This window comes from Oncorhynchus tshawytscha, linkage group LG14 (assembly GCF_018296145.1).
Source record: "Oncorhynchus tshawytscha isolate Ot180627B linkage group LG14, Otsh_v2.0, whole genome shotgun sequence".
Classification (NCBI taxonomy): Eukaryota; Metazoa; Chordata; class Actinopteri; order Salmoniformes; family Salmonidae; genus Oncorhynchus; species Oncorhynchus tshawytscha.
The window spans coordinates 24,206,579-24,225,191 of NC_056442.1; the positions used below are offsets into that span (position 1 = coordinate 24,206,579).

General features: G+C 48.3%; 1 protein-coding gene across 4 annotated transcripts in view; it reads left to right on the forward strand.

The window, feature by feature from the left end:
• Positions 1-16,839, forward strand: part of LOC112266829 (protein phosphatase Slingshot homolog 2) — a 42,379-nt gene extending 25,540 nt beyond the window's left edge. For 2 of the 4 annotated variants that reach the window (XM_024444682.2, XM_024444680.2), the window contains 13 exons: positions 6,568-6,680; positions 7,562-7,626; positions 7,807-7,934; positions 8,047-8,121; positions 8,220-8,285; positions 8,438-8,632; positions 10,597-10,690; positions 10,785-10,913; positions 11,070-11,116; positions 11,230-11,376; positions 12,845-13,045; positions 13,178-14,264; positions 14,882-16,839. In XM_024444682.2, the coding sequence (XP_024300450.1) occupies positions 6,568-6,680; positions 7,562-7,626; positions 7,807-7,934; positions 8,047-8,121; positions 8,220-8,285; positions 8,438-8,632; positions 10,597-10,690; positions 10,785-10,913; positions 11,070-11,116; positions 11,230-11,376; positions 12,845-13,045; positions 13,178-14,264; positions 14,882-16,351 (3,817 nt within the window). In that variant the 3' untranslated portion in view covers positions 16,352-16,839. The remainder of the gene's footprint in view (positions 1-6,567; positions 6,681-7,561; positions 7,627-7,806; positions 7,935-8,046; positions 8,122-8,219; positions 8,286-8,437; positions 8,633-10,596; positions 10,691-10,784; positions 10,914-11,069; positions 11,117-11,229; positions 11,377-12,844; positions 13,046-13,177; positions 14,265-14,881) is intronic. The other 2 variants (XM_024444683.2, XM_024444681.2) reach the window with 1 other exon arrangement.
• Positions 16,840-18,613: the final 1,774 nt, after the last annotated feature.

Consider the following 18,613-nt stretch of genomic DNA (forward strand, 5'->3'; position numbering starts at 1 on the left):
ATACAGACTTGATCAGTGTTTTGGATGAACCAATGTGATATGCTTGAATCAAAAAGGCCATATCTGTGTTGCAAAATACCGCACCATCAAAGCTGCAATTAACTTATTTTTTAAATTTATTTTTTAGCACATTCCCCTGTGACAATGACTGGCTGTCTAGGCCATGTTGGATGTTACGCAACCCTGATGTTGCTCCTGACTGAGTTTTGCATTGATTGACCATTTGCTCTGACGAGTGCTGAACGAAGACATGCAAATGTGTTGTCAGCTGTCCATTTACTAACTCTGCACTGGTTTCCATCACTACATGGGTAGTAGTACGACTTATTTGTTTATGGGGGATATTAGATGTCATTGCTGATAGTGCGGGCCTTATCTGTAGCGTGGGTGCTTTGTTAACTCAGCAAAAAAAAAGAAACGTCCTCGTACTGTCAACTGCGTTTTTATTTTCAGCAAACTTAACATGTGTAGGTATTTGTATGAACATAACAAGATTCAACAACTGCAACATAAACTGAACAAGTTCCACAGACATGTGCCTAACAGAAAAGGAGTAATGTGTCCCTGAACAAAGGGGGGGTCAAAATCAAAAGTAACAGTCAGTATCTGGTGTGGCCACCAGCTGCATTAAGTACTGCAGGGCATCTCCTCCTCATGGACTGAACCAGATGTGCCAGTTCTTGCTGTGAGATGTTACCCCACTCTTCCACCAAGGCACCTGCAAGTTCCCTGACATTTCTGGGGGGGAATGGCCCTGCCCCTCACCCTCCGATCCAACAGGTCCCAGACATGCTTAATGGGATTAAGATCTGGGCTCTTTGCTGGCCATGGCAGAACACTGACATTCCTGTCTTGCAGGAAATCATGTACAGAACGAGCAGTATGGCTGGTGGCTTTGTCATACTGGAGGGTCATGTCAGGATGAGCCTGCAGGAAGGGTACCACATGAGGGAGGAGGATGTCTTCCCTGTAACGTACAACGATGAGATTGCCTGCAAAGACCTCCAGCTCAGTCCGATGATGCTGTGACACACCGCCCCAGACCATGACGGACCCTCCATCTCCAAATCGATCCTGCTCCAGAGTACAGACCTCGGTGTGACGCTCATTCCTTCGACGATAAACACAAATCCGACTATCCCCTCTGGTGAGACAAAACCGCGACTTTTTGCCCGTCCTGTCTGGTCCAGCGACGGTGGGTTTGTGCCCATAGGCGACGTTGGTGGAGGGATTGTGCGTTCCTGGTGTAACTTGGGCAGTTGTTGCCATCCTGTACCTTTCCCGCAGGTGTGTTGTACCGATCCTGTGCAGGTGTTACACGTGGTCTGCCACTGCGAGGATGATCAGCTGTCCGTCCTGTCTCCCTGTAGCGCTGTCTTAGGCATCTCACAGTACGGGCTTTGCAATTTATTGCCCTGGTCACATCTGCAGTCCTCGTGCCTCCTTGCAGCATGCCTAAGGCATGTTAAAGCAGATGAGCAGGGACCCTGGGCATCTTTCTTTTGGTGTTATTCAGAGTCTGTAGAAAGGCCTCTTTAGTGTCCTAAGTTTTCATAACTGTGACCTTAATTGCCTATAGTCTGTAAGCTGTTAGTGTCTTAATGACCGTTCCAGGTGCATGTTCATTAATTGTTTATAGTTCATTGAATAAACATGGGAAACATTGTTTAAACCCTTTACAATGAAGATCTGTGAAGTTATTTGGATTTTTACAAATTATCTTTGAAAGACAGGGTCCTGAAAAGGGGGTGTTTCTTTTTTTTTGCTGAGTTTATTTCCTCACTCACTAGTTCACTTGTGTGTATGACGAGGGCTGTCATCGTTGTTATATGGTCTGGACTAGTTAGTCATTTGAATAGCCTAGACTTTGTTTGTCTTCATTTGAAACACAAGTACTGTACACTCACACTCTCACTGGCCCGCATAGGCACTTGTACGCCATAAATGGCACCAGATGTAAGAAAGCCAACTTCCGTGTTTTGGAGGAAAACTTTGACCGGGTTGTATGTTTTCTCTTAGCCTTGTCGGGGTAGGTAAACCACCACCTATAGGCTATATGATGGCATCATGGTTTCTTTTTCTCTATCTCTGGCAAACCAAACAATCCAGAAAATCAATGGGTTTTGATTTACAAACCGATTTTGTTGTTAGTGTCTAACCGTTCTATAAATAGCCAGAGGAATGCCTGTGTGTCAGCAAGACTTTAATGTTTAACAATGGGCTGGGCTAATTGTAGGTTTACAGTGTTTGGATACCTGCTGGAAACCTGAAATCTGAACGATTTTAAGGGGGTGTGCAAAGATTGGCAGCCATACAGGGAAGCCAGATTTAAGGGGGTGTATAAAGATTGGCAGTCATACAGGGAAGACAGATTTAAGGGGGTGTGTAAAGATTGGCAGTCATACAGGGAAGCCAGATTTAAGGTGTGATTGTGTGTCATTAGTAGTGGTCCATAATATAGGAACAACACTAAACAGAACAGGAGACATTGATGTTAATGAGATGTTTTACATGTCTGGTTCAGCAGCAGTCTAGTGAGACATTACCATGACGATGCTACTAGTAGCACTATGTAGGGAATGGGGATGTGACAAGTGTTTTGAACGTTTAAACTGCAATATTCTATAGCTTTAAACCATAAGAAAAAAAAATAATTAAATGCCGTGAATTCACAATTCAGATAGGATCCTGTGTGTAACCTCTAGGGGGCAGTGCAGTTCAATTTACCACAATCCTGGCTACTTACCAGATAGTGTGCCCCTTACTGCTGGTAGTTTATGCCATTTTAGCTTCTCTGCCATATCCCTCTCTATTTTCTCAGTTGTCAGCACATGGGACTACATGTCCCACTTCTCATCGATGTGGTGGCTCGTTGCAGTGACGTATGCTTGCGCTTTATACTTGCATTGTAAAAGTTCTCCATCCAGGCAGTCGGGGTTCTTCGACATGGCTTCTTGTAGTCTTTGTTCTAGATATGCTATCAGGCCAGTGAAGAGGACATCCTCTACCGTTGACCATGTCTACGTGTCAACTGAAATCATTTCTGTAATCAGCACTGATTTTTCTCGCCAGAAACGGGTTGGGGTCTCGCGGTGCCTCCCTTCCAGATGGTTAAGCATGGCACCCGCACTGCCACTGTAGCGCAATTCCGCCTTGCAGGTTTGTGTGTTTATTTAACCGCCTTTTTCATTGAACATTTATCAAAGTAAAGCCATACAGAACTTCGCTGCTGTTACTTCCCTGTCTCGCTCTCTGCCACGCTTCCAACTGTTAACGACGACGACGTGCAGAGCGCTTTATAACCATGGGAAATCATTTGAAAGATGCCTTTCTCCTCCTAGTAACGTTACATCATTGTTGCGTTAGGTATTTGTAAAAATATATATATATATATTTATATATATATTTATATATTTATTTATATATATATATTTATATATATATATTTATTTATATATATTTATTTATTTATTTATTTATATATATTTATTTATATATAATAAAAAAACCTTTAATGAATGAGCTCTGTTAGTGATAAATGCACAGTTTTTTTCGGTTTGGGTTTCTTTGTAAATGGTAATGATCCCAATGTTTTTAACTGTTAACACCCCTAGTTGGGAATAGGGTGCCATTTGGGATGCACCCTTTGATTTGAACACAGGCTGCTTTTTAACATCTCAGCGCTGATGGGACCCCACCTTCATTCCAGTGGATTGGAGTGTGGTGGTAGATGAGGGATCCTCCTCTCAGAATAGTCCTGGGGCCTTTAACTTGAATACCTCTGTCACTGCGATGCAGCCCTATGAGGAAGCTAGGTCTGTTTACCGGAATTAGTCCCACGCCCGACGGCACTTACTAGGAAACTGGGACTCTAGACTTCAATCCAGCCCTAGAAATGCACTCCGGTTGAGTCAGTTTCTTTAGGCTTGCTTTTTTTGTCTCTTTCCCTGTATGCTTCTCGCTCTCAGGGTCTCTGGCATAATTATCTCCCCTCGTCCGTTAGGCTACTCTTGCTCTGTATTTAAAAACAGCTCGCTAATTCACATCTCTGTATGAGTGAGTGCGGGCACCTGTCTCTCATTGCCTAATCTGTACCTTTGGAAGTGCTAGAATGCAGCCCCTCTATCCACCCCACACTCTCTCTCACACTCGCACCACCACAGCCCCTATCTGTCTGGCCTGAACTCATAAAGCCTTGAGCAGCGCTGGCCATGGCAGCCAGGCCTCTGCAGCCTGGGCCTATATTTATCGCTCTCCTAGTTAGTGGGACTAATATGGGAGGGGAGAGGGGGGTGTCAGTCACACACACACACACACACACACACACACACACACACACACACGTCTTTCTGGACGTAGGAGGAGAGTGGGGTGCTATCAGAGAAGGGCCTCTCACATAGTGGTGATTTGTGTCTGTGCCCTAACAAGTACTGCCCTGTGCTGCATGCTGAAAGATGAGTGTCGCCCTCTGCCTCAATGCCCGCTCCTGCTACCCGTAGACATGAATCAGGGCCAAAGCTGCTCTAGTCTAGAGTGGCTCTCTTTCTACCATCATACAGCCACACTCATTATTTCCACTGTTAGGGGCTGCACCCATAGGGCTCTGGTCAAAAGTAGTGCACTATTTCAGGATTGGGGTGCCGTTTGGGACACGCACGCATAGTGGTGATTCAGAACACTATCATAGTCAGAATAGTTCTGAAATATTTACGACGGACCGTGTATGAGTTTCAAACTACATTGGGGAAATGATCAGCCGTAGCCTCATCAGTTGAGGTGTGGATAATATTTCACATTGGAACCAGTTACACAGAGTGTTCTAGATAGTTAGTGGACAACAATGCCCCCTTTTTGTCTACTGATCCGACTGCTGGGTTTATCTTACACAGTAAAGATGCACCCGAAGGAGAGCCATTTCCCGTGCTTCATTTGAATGTGAATTACAGTGGCTGATCAAGGCAGTCTAGTCATTTATTTAATTTGAGTTATTTTATTTGTAGTAATTTTAAAGAACAAATATATTTTGTAGCAACAGTAAAAATCCACTTGACAGTGATGTATGTCTGGCTACCTAGTTTTGGATTCCTACGCCGGCGGGAGGTGCAAAGCTCTTCGCTGAGGGGTCAGTGTTGTATTACACTTGACATTGTGCCGCTTCCTGCTGGAGCTCTGTCCTGTCTGCCGCTGCTGCCTGTGGTGCTGTCTGTCTGATTCTGATAGGCTACTCATCGTTTTCAGGTGTCCCGTAGTGGAAAACACAAGGTGAATGCTTAACCCCCTCTCTTGCCTTCTCACTCTGTCGCGTGCACACAAACGCACGCACTGTACACACCACGCGAGATGCGGCTCTGCTCCTCCTTCCTGCCCCGGGCTTGCATGTGCTACACCCCGTGGTTCAGACATGGTTAGATACAGCTGTACAGGTGGGGAGAAAAGTTTGTGTGAAACATAGCGACATAGCGGTGTGAAGGCGGCGCGAGAGATGGCGAAGTAGGAGGAAACTGCTGGGTCAGGGGTGAATGGGTCAGGATGGGAAGTGAGCTCAACCCGAGCCAAGTTTTTTTTTTTTTTTTTTTTTTTTTCTCTCTCCCTCTTTGTTTTCTTTCTATTTGTGGTCAAGGCGTGTCCTCCTCAGATTGCACAGCATCTCTCTGCCACGCCACCCCCATTCTTCTGCTATTCGGCTCATCGTTGCTCATTTCCCCATCCTGTGTCTGTCTGTGAGGGAGGACAAAGACCGACGGACGGTACTGACTCTATGCCTCCCAATCATCCACGCAAGATGAGGCTGGCTGTATGGATCAGTATGTAGGGCTTAGCATAGTAGCAGCTCACAATCAAGACACACTTCACATGGGGGTCAATAAGGCACAATGGTAGCCTAGGCCTGTATGGGGTCAATGGTAGCCTAGGCCTGTATGGGGTCAATGGTAGCCTAGGCCTGTATGGGGTCAATGGTAGCCTAGGCCTGTATCAGTCACCTGACAGTCTTCAGTAGGTCTCCTCGCCCTCTGATATGAGTTAAGGTCAGTGTGCCACCATGTGAGAATATGTTTTGTGTTGTGGAGATGTAAGCTACACACTCGTGTCTGTACACACACACACCATCTCCATCAGCTAGTAACCCCTGTAGATCGCGTGACCTCCCCTCTTGTTCTAGTGTGGTGATGGTGTGCTGTGTACTATAGTTAACGTGATTATGTGGTACCACAGAGGAGTGATCCCGCACATGAACTCCCACAGCGGGAGCTCTGCTCCATCTGAGCCAGTTGTGCAGAGGGGGGCTCTAACTGACCCTCAGCCCCCAGCTGTTAAGGGGATGTGGCCTGGCCAGAGGGGAACATTGTGTTCTGTGCTGGAGTGCACGTGGCTCTGTCTGTTTATTACATGTAGTTACACCGGGTTGTAGCTAGCGCCTGGACCACGTTGTTGTTGTTGTTGCTCTTCAGACTGACTTATGAAGAATGAAGCTCTGTGTGTGTGTGTGTGTGTGAACCTCTAGCCCGGAACATTCTGTTAGCCTCATTCTCTGGCCCCTCTGTGACCCTGTTTTCTCTCTCCAATCAGCATCAGCGACAGCTTCCTGACTGTGAAGGGCGCCGCAGTCTTCCTGCCTCGGGGAAATGGCTCCTCCCCTTCCTCGGCGCCCGGCACCAGCCAGCGGCAGAACAAACACACAGGTATGCCCTCCCACTGTCGGACGGACTGACAATAAACCAACAGACAAACACAACCATAGGACAGGGGTGAGAGTTCATTAGGCAAACGTTGTGGAACGTTCATGATAGAAATGCCACACATACAGCCAACGCGATTCCTTACTTTACATGTCAGTGATGCCTGTCTGTTCAGCTCTTTATAACAGGCTATTTCTATCTGAATGTTCCACAACGATGTGTCCTGCTGAACGCGCCCCAAAACTCAACACAGACTCATGGGAAACTGACACAGCCCCAACATGAGACCTAACCATAACTTATCGTTGGAATGCAGCAGGCATTCTGCAGTGTTGAGGGAACCAACCCTTGTGCTGTTGTAAGTCACCAGAGCAGAGCTGTCCAGTTCAATTGACCCCATAGCTGTTACAATATGACACCGGTGGTCCACTGACTGCACGTTGCCTTGCCATAGAGTTGCTATTTAGGTGAGTGTTTTTCCATACCAGTGTCCTCGTGCTCAAGGGCAGAGATACTTGTTGTAACTCTCTGCTCCGCTGGGTTTGCTAGGAGGTTTTTCCCAACTCTGTTAGTCATATGTACCAGCCCTAATGTTTTTTTTTCTCTTATTTTCAATGACGAATGTCCTTTTGGCCCTTGTAGTAGTAATTGTGAAGGACACTTCGTGTTTCTTCGGCTGCTTTCGAATGTAAATGTTTCTCCGGGCTGTGTTTAAAATTTTATTTATTTTTTTACGTTTCTTGCTTCGTTTTAATCAGACACTGTTTTGTATGCCTGTATAATGTGGACTGACTTCACCCAGAGGAGTATTGTGTAGGCGCAGATGGCATGCAGGGTGTACGCCGCTGCTCGTGGACTGATGCTCGCTCTCTCTCCTCCCTCAGGTGACCTCCAGCTGCACCTGCAGACCATGTTCACCGTGCTGCGGCCAGAAGACAACATCCGCCTGGTACGTCATCTCGCGCGCTCGGCGCCGCGCTCTCATACGTGAAGCGCAAATGTCAAATTCATGACGTTTCATTCACATGGCAGACAAATGAGTCTGGGGACTATTCTGACGAATACTTCCAAAATGCAGAGAGTTTGACCTCATCCCTCCTTTTCTCTCCCTCTCCCGTCGTCCCATAAGGCTGTGCGCTTGGAGAGCGCGTACGCTCAGCCTCAGTGCACGCGCTACATGGTGGTGGTGTCCACCAATGGGAGACAGGACACAGAGGAGAGTGTGGTGCTGGGCATGGACTTTGGCTCCTCAGACAGGTTCGTAGTTAGTACTACTGCATGCAGTGTGTGTTAGAGACCCACATCTTTTGGAGGTGTGTGTGTGTGTGTGTGTGTGTGTCACGTCTTTAACAGCGGTCTCCTCCTGCAGCTCATGCAGCTCATGCACAATGGGGCTGGTTCTACCCCTGTGGAGCGACACACTGATCCACTTGGACGGAGACGGGTAAGAAGAGCGATACGACACCTGTTTCCTCCTCCCTGCGTTTACTGTCGTTCTTCTGCCCAGTAGGACTGTCACATAACCTGTCTGTGTCTCTGTAGGGGCTTCAGTGTGTCCACGGTCAACAGGGTCCATGTCTTCAAACCGGTCTCTGTCCAGGCCATGTGGTGAGCGCTCCCCCTGTCATCGCCGTCTCTGTTCCTCAGACTTTGGACCCCCCCTCTTCCTCTATACTTGTCCCCTGTTTTACGTTGTTTATCCTGTTATCATGCTTTTACCCCCTCTTCTTACCTCTCCACCTCCCCCTGTTCCCCCCCAGGTCCGCCCTGCAGTCGCTCCACAAGGCGTGCGAGGTGGCCCGCTGTCACAACTACTACCCCGGCAGCCTGTTCCTGACCTGGGTCAGCTACTATCAGAGCCAGGTCTCCTCTGACCAGGTCTGCATCAACGAGTGGAACGCCATGCAGGACGTCCAGTCCCACCGCGCCGACTCGCCCGTCCTCTTCACCGACGTGTGAGTGTACCAGTCAGTCAGTCACGCGCGCGCACACACACACACACACCCATATTAAGCAACTGTGGTGAGGTCTTGTGGGGGTTAGGTCAGCTGGACTCACACCAACTTATCTCCCAAAGAAAACAACATGGCACTGCACTCGTAATTGGGCAATCTGATTCCCTTGTTGCCACGACTCCCAGCTTCAGGCAGACCTTCTAGGACCCCTGCGACCTTTGCCTTAGAGACCAGCGGTCAGACCCCTCAGAGCTCTCAGCATTACCTGGTTATGACCGAGGTATCAACAATCTGCTGTAGCGGGAGGATGCAGCTCTGGGTTTCAGGTTGTATTAACCGGGGAAATTCCCCACCCAGTCGCGGTCACGTGTGCCTGCTCGTTTAGGGGGGCCTTTCTGTAAACGCCGGAACACTGCTTGCGTGCCAGCAGCGTCTAAAATAGCCCTCTCTCCGTGACCGCTTTATTTCTGCATTTGGAAAAAGTAGCTAGACAGATGGGTAGACGAGTGGACGGATAGACAGAAGCAGGTGGGCAGTTGGAACGAAGGGGAGGATGGAGGGGTGACGGATGAGTAATTGAGTAGAGATAATACCACTTGACATGCTGGGAGACGTTTTAAGGAGAGGAATGGACTGAGTGCCACCGAGGCAGGGGAAAGAGGTCAAACCCAAAGCTGTTTAAAGGTATTTTCCTGGAGAGATGAGGAGAGTAAAGCCTCTCCCTAAGCCTCCGCAGTGACATCAAACGTCCCAGCTAGCGTTAAGGCGCGCCATGCAGGCACAGTGGAAAGACGTACACATACACACACACACATACGTGCACACTCACCCTGGTTAGGCTTGAGTACTGTGCACACACACTTAAAGGCAGACTATGCTAGTGTTGTGTTATTAAATCCTGTTGGGGTCACTGCCGAAGCTAAGATCCCTGTCGATGACAATCAGACATCATATTATTTGCCCTCGCTCATTGCACATTCCTTCTATTCAGTATTGAGGCCATGCTCTGATTTTACCCAGATTTGTCCCTGCAAATATGCATGTATAGCGTGAATGTGTGAAGTTGCATACAGTGTATCGCTTACGACTGTAGTGTGTTGGGGTCGATTTCAATTCAGGTGGTCAACTGAAATTCCAATGGATTCCAATTCCGTGTTTACTTCTTGAATTGACTGAGTTAAAATTAAATTGATCCCTACCCTTGAGTTCATTGGCGTGTGTGTGTGTGTTATTCAAAGTGGTCAGGGTCTCTTGGCAGAACCAGTAACCCAACCCCGGCGGTAGCTCTGTCTCGTCCTGGAATGTGCAACAAGTTTCAAGTGTTCCAAGTCCCCAAACCCTTTCCTCAAGAGGGCAATCAAGTCTTTGTTTCTATAAACAAGCTCTTTCCGATGTTCCAATAAGGACGTGTCATAATAATAATAATAAGCATGACGAGTCATCAGACTGGGACACAAAAGCCCAACACACCTGTTGCTGCTGCTGCACAATGTTGACTGTTGTGGGAGCATAGCCACTGACCTACATTACGGTGTGAATTGTGACGAGAGGTGATTTGGTAGGAGCAGGAGCGAGAGATCGCGAGGGGGAACAGACGAGGATAGAGGGAGGGAGTGAGCGAGTGATTGGGGGGGGTGGGGACTGAGGGAGGGGGGAGAACAGAAGCAGGGTCTCATGGGACCTAATCAGGGCATGTTTCCCTTAGTGCTGCGCAAGTGGCTAAATGTGTCCTCAAATGCAGTTAGAAGGGAGGGCAGGGACTCGTTATAACAAGAACAAATGTGGACTGAGCTCTGTGGTTTTGTATGATGTGGAGAACCTGGGGCACGATGTGGATTTAGGGAGTTCCTCTATTTAGTGTGGTGTGTCAAGCTGTTTTGGGTGAGAGGTAAATTGAGCCCCCGTAACCCTCCGAGGTGGACTGAGAGGTGTGTGTACTGAGGGTGTGTTTTGTGTGTCCACAGGCCCACAGAGAGGGAGCGCACGGAGAGGTTGATCAAGACTCGCCTCCGCGAGATCATGATGCAGAAAGACCTGGAGAATGTCACCTCCAAAGAGGTGGGTTACAGGTGTCGACGCACGCACACTACCGGTTCTGGTTCGAACAGGTTATGTACGGGTTCTAACGGGTTCTCTACTGGTTCCTCATCAGATTCGCACAGAGCTGGAGATGCAGATGGTGTGCAACCTTCGGGAGTTCAAGGAGTTTATTGACAACGAGATGATCGTCATCCTGGGTCAGATGGACAGCCCCACAGAGATCTTTGACCATGTTTACCTGGTAAGTACACGGTCAAGGACTGTGGCACCCTATTGCCTGTATAGTGCACTACTTTTAAGTCGTCTTCCTCTTTTTGTCCCTTTTTCTGCCTGTTTGTCTGCTGATATCTCTAAGATTATCTGTCGAGTTTGGACTTAATTCTGTTTTTGTGTCCAGGGCTCTGAGTGGAACGCTTCAAACTTAGAGGAGCTGCAGACCAGCGGGTAAGAGACCATTCTGACTTGTCTATCATCAATGTCAGACTGTTGGTTACTGTGACAGTTTCAATACTGAGTAGAAGTTCCAACGAGTAATGTTCTCCGTTTCACTCCTTCAGTGTGAGGTACATCCTCAACGTGACGCGGGAGATCGACAACTTCTTCCCGGGCATGTTTGAGTACCACAACATCCGCGTGTACGACGAGGAGGCCACCAACCTGCTGGAGTACTGGAACGACACCTACAAGTTCATCACCAAGGCCAAGTAAGAGCTCTGATATGATGCACTCTATTCGGTGTCCTGGAGTCTCTAGAAAGCCATCTGTCAAAGAAAATGTAGTATTATTGATTAGGTTTTACGAGGATTCGCTTTAATTTTGAGAATGTTTATATTAAAATTTCAGTTTTTGCATATTTGATTTTAGCATTGTTCTTTTTAGCAATGTGAATGGTCTTTACCAGGGGTATTCAACTCTAACCCTGCGAAGTCTGGAGACAGCTGGTTTACTGTTCTACCTGAGAATTAATTGCACCCACCTGGTGTCCCAGGTCTAAATCAGTCCCTGATTAGAGGGGAACAATGAAAACAAGCAGTAGAACTGGCTTCTAGGTCCAGAGTTGAGTTTGAAGGCTCTATACCATAACCATGAGACACTATATCAAGATACAATACTGTACAGTGCATTCGGAAAGTATTCAGACCCCTTTCCCTTTTCAACATTTTGAAACGTTACAGCCTTATTCTAAAATGGATTAAATAAATAAAATCCTCATCAATCTACACACACTACCCCATAATGACAAAGCGAAAACAGGTTTTTAGAATAAAAAAAATAAAATAAAAAAACTTGAAATACCTTAAGTATTCAGCGCCTTTACTGTGAGACTTGAAATTGAGCTCAGGTGCATCCTGTCGCCATTGATTATCTTTGAGATGTTTCTACAACTTCATTGGAGTCCACCTGTGGTAAATTCAATTGATTGGACATGATTTGGAAAGGTACACACCTGTCTCTACACACCTGTCTCAGAGCAAAAACCAAGCCATGAGTTTGAAGGAATTGTCCATAAAGCTCCGAGAGAGAATTGGGAGACTAGTCAGGATTGAGGGAAAGATGAACGGAACAAACCTGCTCAGGACCTCAGACTGGGGCAAAGGTTCACCTTCCAACAGGACAACGACCCTAAGCACACAGCCAAGATAACGCAGGAGTGACTTCGGGACAAGTCCCTGAATGTCCTTGAGTGGTCCAGCCAGAGCCCGGACTTGAACTCAATCGAAGATCTCTGGAGAGTCCTGAAAATAGCTGAACAGCAACGCTCCCCATCCAACCTGACAGAGCTTGAGAGGATCTGCAGAGAAGAATGGGAGAAACTCCCCAAACACAGGTGTGCCAAGCTTGTACTGTAGCATCATACCCAAGAAGACTCAAGGATGTAATCGCTGCCAAAGGTGCTTCAACAAAGCACTGAGTAAAGGGTCTGAATACTTATGTAAATGTTATATTTTATATAAGAGATTATTTTTCTACACCTGTTTTTTATTTTTTATTATGTGGTATTGTGTGAAGATTTGATGAGGAGAAAAAATAATTGAATCCATTTTAGTACAAGCCTGTAACATAACAAAAATGTGGGGAAGGGGTTTGAATACTTACTGAATGCACTGTATGTCATCAGCTTGTCCTCTTCACTCCCTCTACTCTAACCCATGCTCTGTGTTCCCCTATTAGGAAAGCAGGGGCTAAGTGCCTGGTCCACTGTAAGATGGGTGTGAGTCGCTCGGCCTCCACGGTGATCGCTTACGCCATGAAGGAGTACGGCTGGGACCTGGGGAGGGCCTTCGACTACGTCAAGGAGCGTCGCGGCGTCACCAAGCCCAACCCCTCCTTCATGAAGCAGCTGGAGGAGTACCAGGGTATCCTGCTGGCCAGGTAGACACACACACACAGCTCTCACATCCTGGGCCACACAGACGACTGGCTCTGCAGTGACCTCTTTTCCAGTGTAAATGATGGAATGAAGAGAATTGACAGTTTGTTATTTTCCTCCTCCTTTCTCTGCAGTAAGCAGAGGCACAACAAGTTGTGGCGCTCCCACTCGGACAGCGACCTCTCAGAGCGCCACGAGTCTCTGCTGTGTAAGACGCGCCCTCACAGCCACACCTTGGGCCACTCGGACCCCCACAACAACGGCCCCACCCCATCCCTGCAACGCTTCCTGCTCCAGGCGCTTGGCGCCGCCAATGACCGTAACAACAAGGCCGAGGGCTCCCACATCTCAGACACGCAGTCGGAGCCCGTCCGACTCACTCGCTCACACTCCCACTCCCCTGGCCCGTCAGCGTCCAACGGTCTGTGTGACTCCCGGGAGAACCGGTTTTCTCGAGGGCGGGGACCCCGCCAGGACCCCTTCCTCCCGCCGCTGCCTGCTCCGCGGGCGGCTACGGTGGTGCCGGAGGAAAGAATGGACAACTCTGCTCTGGCGGTGGTGGCTGTGACGGTGCCAATCACCGCCGTCCCCCATCCTCCCCCCTCACTGCATATCCTCCCTCCTTCTCTCTTCCCCCAGCCACTGGCCAAATCCCTCCATCTAGGTTTGAGCACACAGCTGTCCAGTCCTGTGCCTAAACAGAAAGACCAGAGTGTAGTGCTGACCCTGGATCTGCCTGACCTCAGCAGCTCAGAAGTCGTATCTCAGGCCACCCTGGAGTCCAGCGACGACTCGGACACCCTGGGATGCTCCCTGTCAGACCCGCTGAGCGAGAGGGGGGAAAGTGTCATTATGGCGTCCCCGGGGATCCCCATGGCCGTGAGCCCACTCACCGCAACAACGCCACTGTCTTTAGGACCCTACGCCAATGATGACAACAACAACCCCAGTGGCGGCAGTGACAAAGATACTGTCCTCGCTAACCCTGTTGACACCACATGTGTTATCGCGTCCTCCAACCTCAGCACAGACAGCATTGACTTCTTCAGCGCCCGGGAGAAATTCCTGGGCCTGTCCCAAGACGGAAGGACTCGGATTCTTTCAGAGCAGATGGCTCAGCGGACGCCTCAGCCGCGGTGCCCCAGCCAGGAGCTGCAGCCGCTGTCCCCCGAGAACCCTGCTGGAGCACTGCCAGTCACAGAGGAAGAGGAACAGGGAAAGGTGAGGTGGCCATGTTTTTTTGTGTGTTTTTTTTTATACATTGAAATTACTTCAAATGATGAACGCCAGCCTCCTGTCTATGGTCTTCAGGGCTCCACAGCCCTGCTGAGAGTTACTGAGTGATTAACAAGATTACAGTACTCAATGGAGGCAGTCAATCGAATGGATTATGATCAAATCCATTGGATAGGGAGGGGGAAACACAAGGATGTCTTTGGGGATGGTTTGTACAATACTGCCACCTATTGAAAGTACCGTTACATTATGATCAGTTTCCATTGCTAATACATTGCTAATATGTAACATCAGGGGCCCTATGTATCAAGCGTCTCAGACTAGGAGGGCTGATTTGGCATCAGTTTTGCCTTTGAGATCACAACGAATAAGATTATATTGACAGGAGGAGCTGATCCTAGATCAGCAGTCTGACACAGCTGTTGTCTGCAGACTTTGATGGTGGTGTTCTTTTCTGTCTGTAAAATGTCTTTTAGAAGCTTTTAGTGATGCTCCAGCATTAATACAAAGGTAACTGTGCTTAGGTATCATTTAAAGCAGACATTCAAACCATTCTCTCTGTCATTCTCTCTCTCATTCTCTCCGTTCTGTCTCCATCTCAGAGTTCCCCCCATACGGAGGACTGTAGCGACCGATCCAGTCACGCCAAAGCCTCGCCGCCTCCCCATCACGACAACGGCGTGTCAGTCCGCCATATCGTCACAGAGATAGAGTCCATATCCCACCCTCCGGCAGCGACGCCCCTCTCCTCCGCTCAGCCGGCTCCCCGCAGCCCCCAGCAGCTGTGCCCAGATGACCAGGACGAGGTGGCACCACTGACCTCGCCCTCCTCCTACCCACAATCTCCCTCCACGCCTCCCTCGGATTGGCCGGCTGGCTCGGTGCGCAGGGCAACCAAACAACTGGAGCAGAGGCTGAGGCAGGAGCTGGACTTAACTCTCAGCAACACGTCTACCCAACGCTCCCCTCTCCACTCCCCCAGTGCAGAGTTTCACCCCACACCCTCTCCTCTCCAAACGACAAGCACGGACTGCCCACCCCTCCTCGCTCCTACCATTGACTTCCCCCCTGCTCCTGAACAAGGAAGAATACTGAACGAGGCTTTCACTGTGTCTGCAGAGCCCAAAGGAGACACAGAGTTTACCAGAGGAACAGAGGGAGGGTTTGTCGTCTTAGACATGGACGTTGCCCCAGAGCCTTCCTTCTCTCACTACCCAGACGCCCGCAACACCCCTAAGCCAATCCCAATCATCGTGTGCCCGTCTCTGGAGCCATCTAGGGCCCAGCTCCGGGCCTCCCCTGCACTGCTGTGGCTGGAGGGGGTGACGGCCCTGGACTCAGACACGGATCGCCCCTCTCCTCCCCCACCCCACCACGGAAGGCTGGCCCTGGCACGCAGCAGTGAGGAGCTGGAGAAGATCCAGGAGACCCTGAGGGAGCTGCAGGCCTTCCTGTATGAGGCGGGGGGGCTGGGACTGGGGGCTGGAGAGAGACCTGGTCAGGGGCAGCATCCGCTCCAGGGCCTGCATCACAGGGAGATGCCCTTGTGGCATAGGGCCATGGAGATCGAGGTGCGGATCCGCCAGGCGGGCCTCACGCCCCCCTCCTTGATGAAGCGCTCAGCCTCGCTGGCCAAGCTGGACTGCCTGGAGCTGTCAGCCAACGACCTGAGTGACTGGGACCTACGGCCCACCACTGCCAGCCCTCATGGACCCCCATTGGTGCCCACCCCTCACCCCCGCTCTCACCATCACCCCAGCTTAGAAGATGTCTCCAAAAAGCAGCGGGTGTTGTCCTGGAACCCCCCCACCACCCCCAGGGCCCCCCTAAAGGGGGTGTACCCACTGGACCCAGACAGGACTGATAGGGGCTCCCAGATTGCATGGAGTGATCCCCCATCTCCCTCCTCACCTCCATTTCTTGTTCTTCAAGGGGAGGAGCTAGAGACAGACCTCTCCCCCCAGCTCACCCGCACCCAGTCCCCGAAGAGTGGGAAGAGTCACCTGCTGCGGCGGGTCCGCAAGGCTACCGACAAGAAACGGACTGCCACTGTGCTCTACAATACCATGTAACCTCACTACACTCGGCCCTAGGCCGAGGGTGTCTATGAGTGTGTGTGTGTGGGGTTGCCTCGGCCCTACATGTGCACTATGTTCCAGACTGTCCCCCTTGGGCCCTTGTCTGTCGTATGTGTGCACTGACTAGCTGTGTTGGACCCTATGTAATCTGTTAGTGTGGACTTGTGGTCTGTGTATGTTCAGGTGAATGCTGAGTCTGTGGAGGTATGTGTGTTTGTGCCCCCCCCCCCTTATGGTTTCTAAAACAGCTGTAATTTCTACAACTATAATTAGTGGGCTGTTTCTCAAACAACATGCACTTTACTCTTGTTTTAATCTTTTTTAAAGTTGTTTTTACCTGGGGAATGTTTTTGCACTGATTCTATGGTAGCCTGTCTGTGTGTGAAGAGAAGTGTAAGTCACATCCTTTATTCTTATTTTAAATGAGACAAAGTTGTTTTTTTTTATCCTGTAGCTGTTACCTATTAAAACATTTTTTTAAATACATGACTCCTGTGATTCATAATTGAAATCAAGGAGTTTTATTTTTTTAAAGAGATCTCCTGTAGTGTTCTGTGTTCAGTTGTAAACGTTGTGGAGCATTGTTGATAGAAATGTCCTGAACAGAGACGACATGGTCGCTTCTTCTACATGTCAGAGAGGTGTGTTTTGTTCTACGTAACATATTTCTCTGTGAACACTGCTCAACGTTGTGCCCTGCTGAACTCAGCCCAGGTTTCAATGGCTCTGCTTTATATTGAGGATCTGTCTTGACGTCCCCCATGTGGACAGGACAGGAAGTGCAATGTTAGGCCCAATGTGTTCTGAGGCGTTCAGGAAATAGCAATTGGAAAAAGCACCAACTCAAAAATATCCAGCATCTACATGTAAGTAATGTTTCCCTAAGGTAGTGAAGTCTTCACTGCAGAATATTTAACACTGACAATTTTACTTCCCTGGTTCATCGGTTTAATTAAAATCGTCTGAGATTTAGGTTGCCAGCCTCCCAGATGATATAGTGTCTGATATACACAGGGTGCTGTCATATTGGAAAGCTTTCAAAGAATCTACCTTGTGAATGAAATGTAAAGCCTGCCCATAAAACGCAGTAGTTTAACTCAAATGTAGAAATATTTGTGAAATGGTACAAAAACATTTAACGGGTTTATTAAGAAATTCAATATTTGCCCTCCCTGATGTAAATGTGGGAGAGTGTTCCAAATGAAGAGCCTCATCCTTGGTGCAGATGTTTGGTTTAGCGCCCTCCAAATGCATTTGGGATGGATACGTTATTTATCCTCTACCTCTAAAGATTCTCCACACGTTTACAGCGCTGAGCCCCTTGTACTGTTTTTATTCGTTCCAGCAAAATCAGATTTGTTTTTAAAGATGAAAGTGGATGTGAATGCTGCTCAAAAAAGCCTGTCTGGTTCCTGGGCTCGTGCTTGTGCTTTTACTTCTCAGTCATTTGGTGAGCTGGCTAGTAGATACTGAACTAAGTAGGAAAGTTATCACCCAATGATGTGTATAAACCCTGGATTGCTGTGTAAATGGCCAATGAGTGGTTTGAAGCCACCGGCTGCCATATTGGTACTCCTCCATAGGAATGAATGGGAATCCTACAGTATTTCAAATGTTTCAAGGACAAAATTACATGTATTTAAGAATTTCTTTGTTGTAGTGAGGATAGTAACATTACTGCTCAATAGAATGTTTATATATTTATATACAGCACCAGTCAAGTTTGGACACCTCATTGAAGGGTTTCTTTATTTTTACTATTTTCTACATTGTATAATAATGGAAGACAAACTATGAAATAACATATTGAATCATGTAAACAAATCAAAATATATTATATGAGATTCTTCAAAGTAGCCACCCTTTGCCTTGATGACAGCTTTGCACACACTTGGCATTCTCTCAATACTCTTCACCTGGAATGCTTTTCCAACAGTCTTAAAGGAGTTCCCACGTATGCTGAGCACTGAGTTGGTTGCTTTCCCTCAATCTGCGGTCCAAACCATCTCAATTGGGTTGAGGCCTGGTGATCGTGGAGGCCAGGTCATCTGATGCAGCATTCCATCACTCTCCTTCTTGGTCAAATAGCCATTACACAGCCTGGAGGTGTGATGGGTCATTGTCCTGTTGAAAAAAAATTGATAGTCCCACTTAGCCCAAACCAGATGTGATGGTGTATCACTGCAGAATGCTGTGGTAGCCATGCTGGTTAAGTGTGCCTTGAATTCTAAATAAATCACTGACAGTGTCACCAGC